The sequence below is a fragment of the Rhinatrema bivittatum genome, chromosome 14 (assembly GCF_901001135.1).
Source record: "Rhinatrema bivittatum chromosome 14, aRhiBiv1.1, whole genome shotgun sequence".
Classification (NCBI taxonomy): domain Eukaryota; kingdom Metazoa; phylum Chordata; class Amphibia; order Gymnophiona; family Rhinatrematidae; genus Rhinatrema; species Rhinatrema bivittatum.
The window spans coordinates 51,027,898-51,029,516 of record NC_042628.1 but is presented as its reverse complement, the minus strand read 5'-3'; the positions used below and the strand labels follow the sequence as shown (position 1 = coordinate 51,029,516).

Sequence of the window (1,619 nt, the reverse complement as noted above, 5' to 3'; positions counted from 1 at the left end):
TCTCTAAATAATGACCTCTCACCAAATGTGCAGATCCCAGATCAGCTGATGAACACAATAAAGTCTGTTGAATAACTTTCTGTTCTATAGTTCCTCTATTCCCCCTGGAATTGTAGGAGAGTTTCACTGAACCACCTATAATCTAGTGAGAGAAAACCATCTGAGGCATTAACAAGAAGCTCTTTCGGCTTCTGGTCTAAATGGAAGAGTAGTCTCTATATTCAGTATTCAGCTTTGTGCTGCTCTCAGTCAAGGGAATACAATGGCCCACTGATGCTAAGGGGTGGTCAGAGGTTTAGAGGAGTCAGAAGGACTCATCAGGGGCCCTGCTCCCACTTCACACCCATTCTGCTTCATGTTCTCTTCATTTATTTGGGATACCTCTGTGGACGCGGCCTCAACGCCTGGCACAGAGTTAGCTACATTGATAACGTGAACCTTGTTGCGAGCTTTCTTCCTTACGAGACAGCTGAAGACTTTCTTGAAACCTTTACGGAAGTGCTTGGAGACCAGAGCATAAACAATGGGGTTGAGGCAGGAGTTTGCATAGGCCATGCAGTGGGAAAGAAGCTGGAAGGCATATGTGGTCTGGTTGAAAGGGAAATCCCTGTATAGGTAACAGGATAACCCCACGGTAAGGCAACCAACAGAGACAAAAGAGCACAGTCACTATAATGATCATCTTGGTGACTTTGCGCTTGGCTTTTTTGGACTCAGACATGTCTTCCAGAGGATCTACTGCTGTCCACAGGTACTTGATTGTCCGAGTGTAGGACAGGCTGACAATCAGCACTGGAATCAAATAGCCCAGGACAAATGTGCTGGTGTCCATGATCTTACGCTTCCATTCTTCCCAGTTGGGCATGCAGCTGTTCCTGGAATAGTAATCTATCAGGTCATAGTAACTCAAGTATGGCCCAGCAAAGACCACAGTGACCAAGGTGGAAAAGAGGGCAGTGTCAAGATAGCATGGGACAAGCATACAGGGTCTCTCGGGGATAGAAAGGGCTATAAAGCTGGACAGAAAATATGGATGGCCACCTTGGATGGGCCTTATCTGCTGTCCTTTTCTGTGTTTCTATGGGTAAAGGAGAAGGAGGGGGAAGATATATACAGGAAGAAAGAGGGTGAAGGAAAGTAGGGAAAAATAGAAGAACCAGTCAGAAAGAGAAAGGAGAAACAGAGGATGAAAGAATCAATGAGAGAGGGGGTTTAATGGAGATTGGGGGGGCAAGAACCACTACGAGAGAGAGAAAGAGCAACAGGGAAAGAAAGAGGTGAAGAACCAGGGAGAGGGAGGGAGATGAGTAAAGGAGAAATAGATCTGGAGAGGGGAGTAATAGGAAGAGGGGGTAAATGAGAACCAGAGGGTGAGAAAGGGGGATAAAGGAGGAACAGTGAGAGAGAATGAAGGTAAAGAAGAACCAGGGGGAGGAAGAGAGCAACATGGTAAGAGAGATGACAGAGGAGAACTGGGGCGAAAGGAAAACAAAGAAAGGGAGTGAGAAATATTCTCTGGGAGATGCAGAAAGCAAGAGAGTGTGTGAGAAGAAAGCATTATAGACGAGAGCTCTTCAGAACTCTTAGTTACTGTTTCATCTGTTAGATCAAAGCAAAAT

At 45.7% G+C, this 1,619-nt stretch overlaps 1 protein-coding gene across 1 annotated transcript; it reads right to left on the bottom strand.

The window, feature by feature from the left end:
- Window positions 1-276: 276 nt before the first annotated feature.
- On the bottom strand, window positions 277-982 carry LOC115075623 (galanin receptor type 2-like). The gene is given in 2 exon segments (XM_029576193.1): window positions 277-622; window positions 624-982. Coding segments are annotated over 2 exon segments (705 nt in total).
- Window positions 983-1,619: the final 637 nt, after the last annotated feature.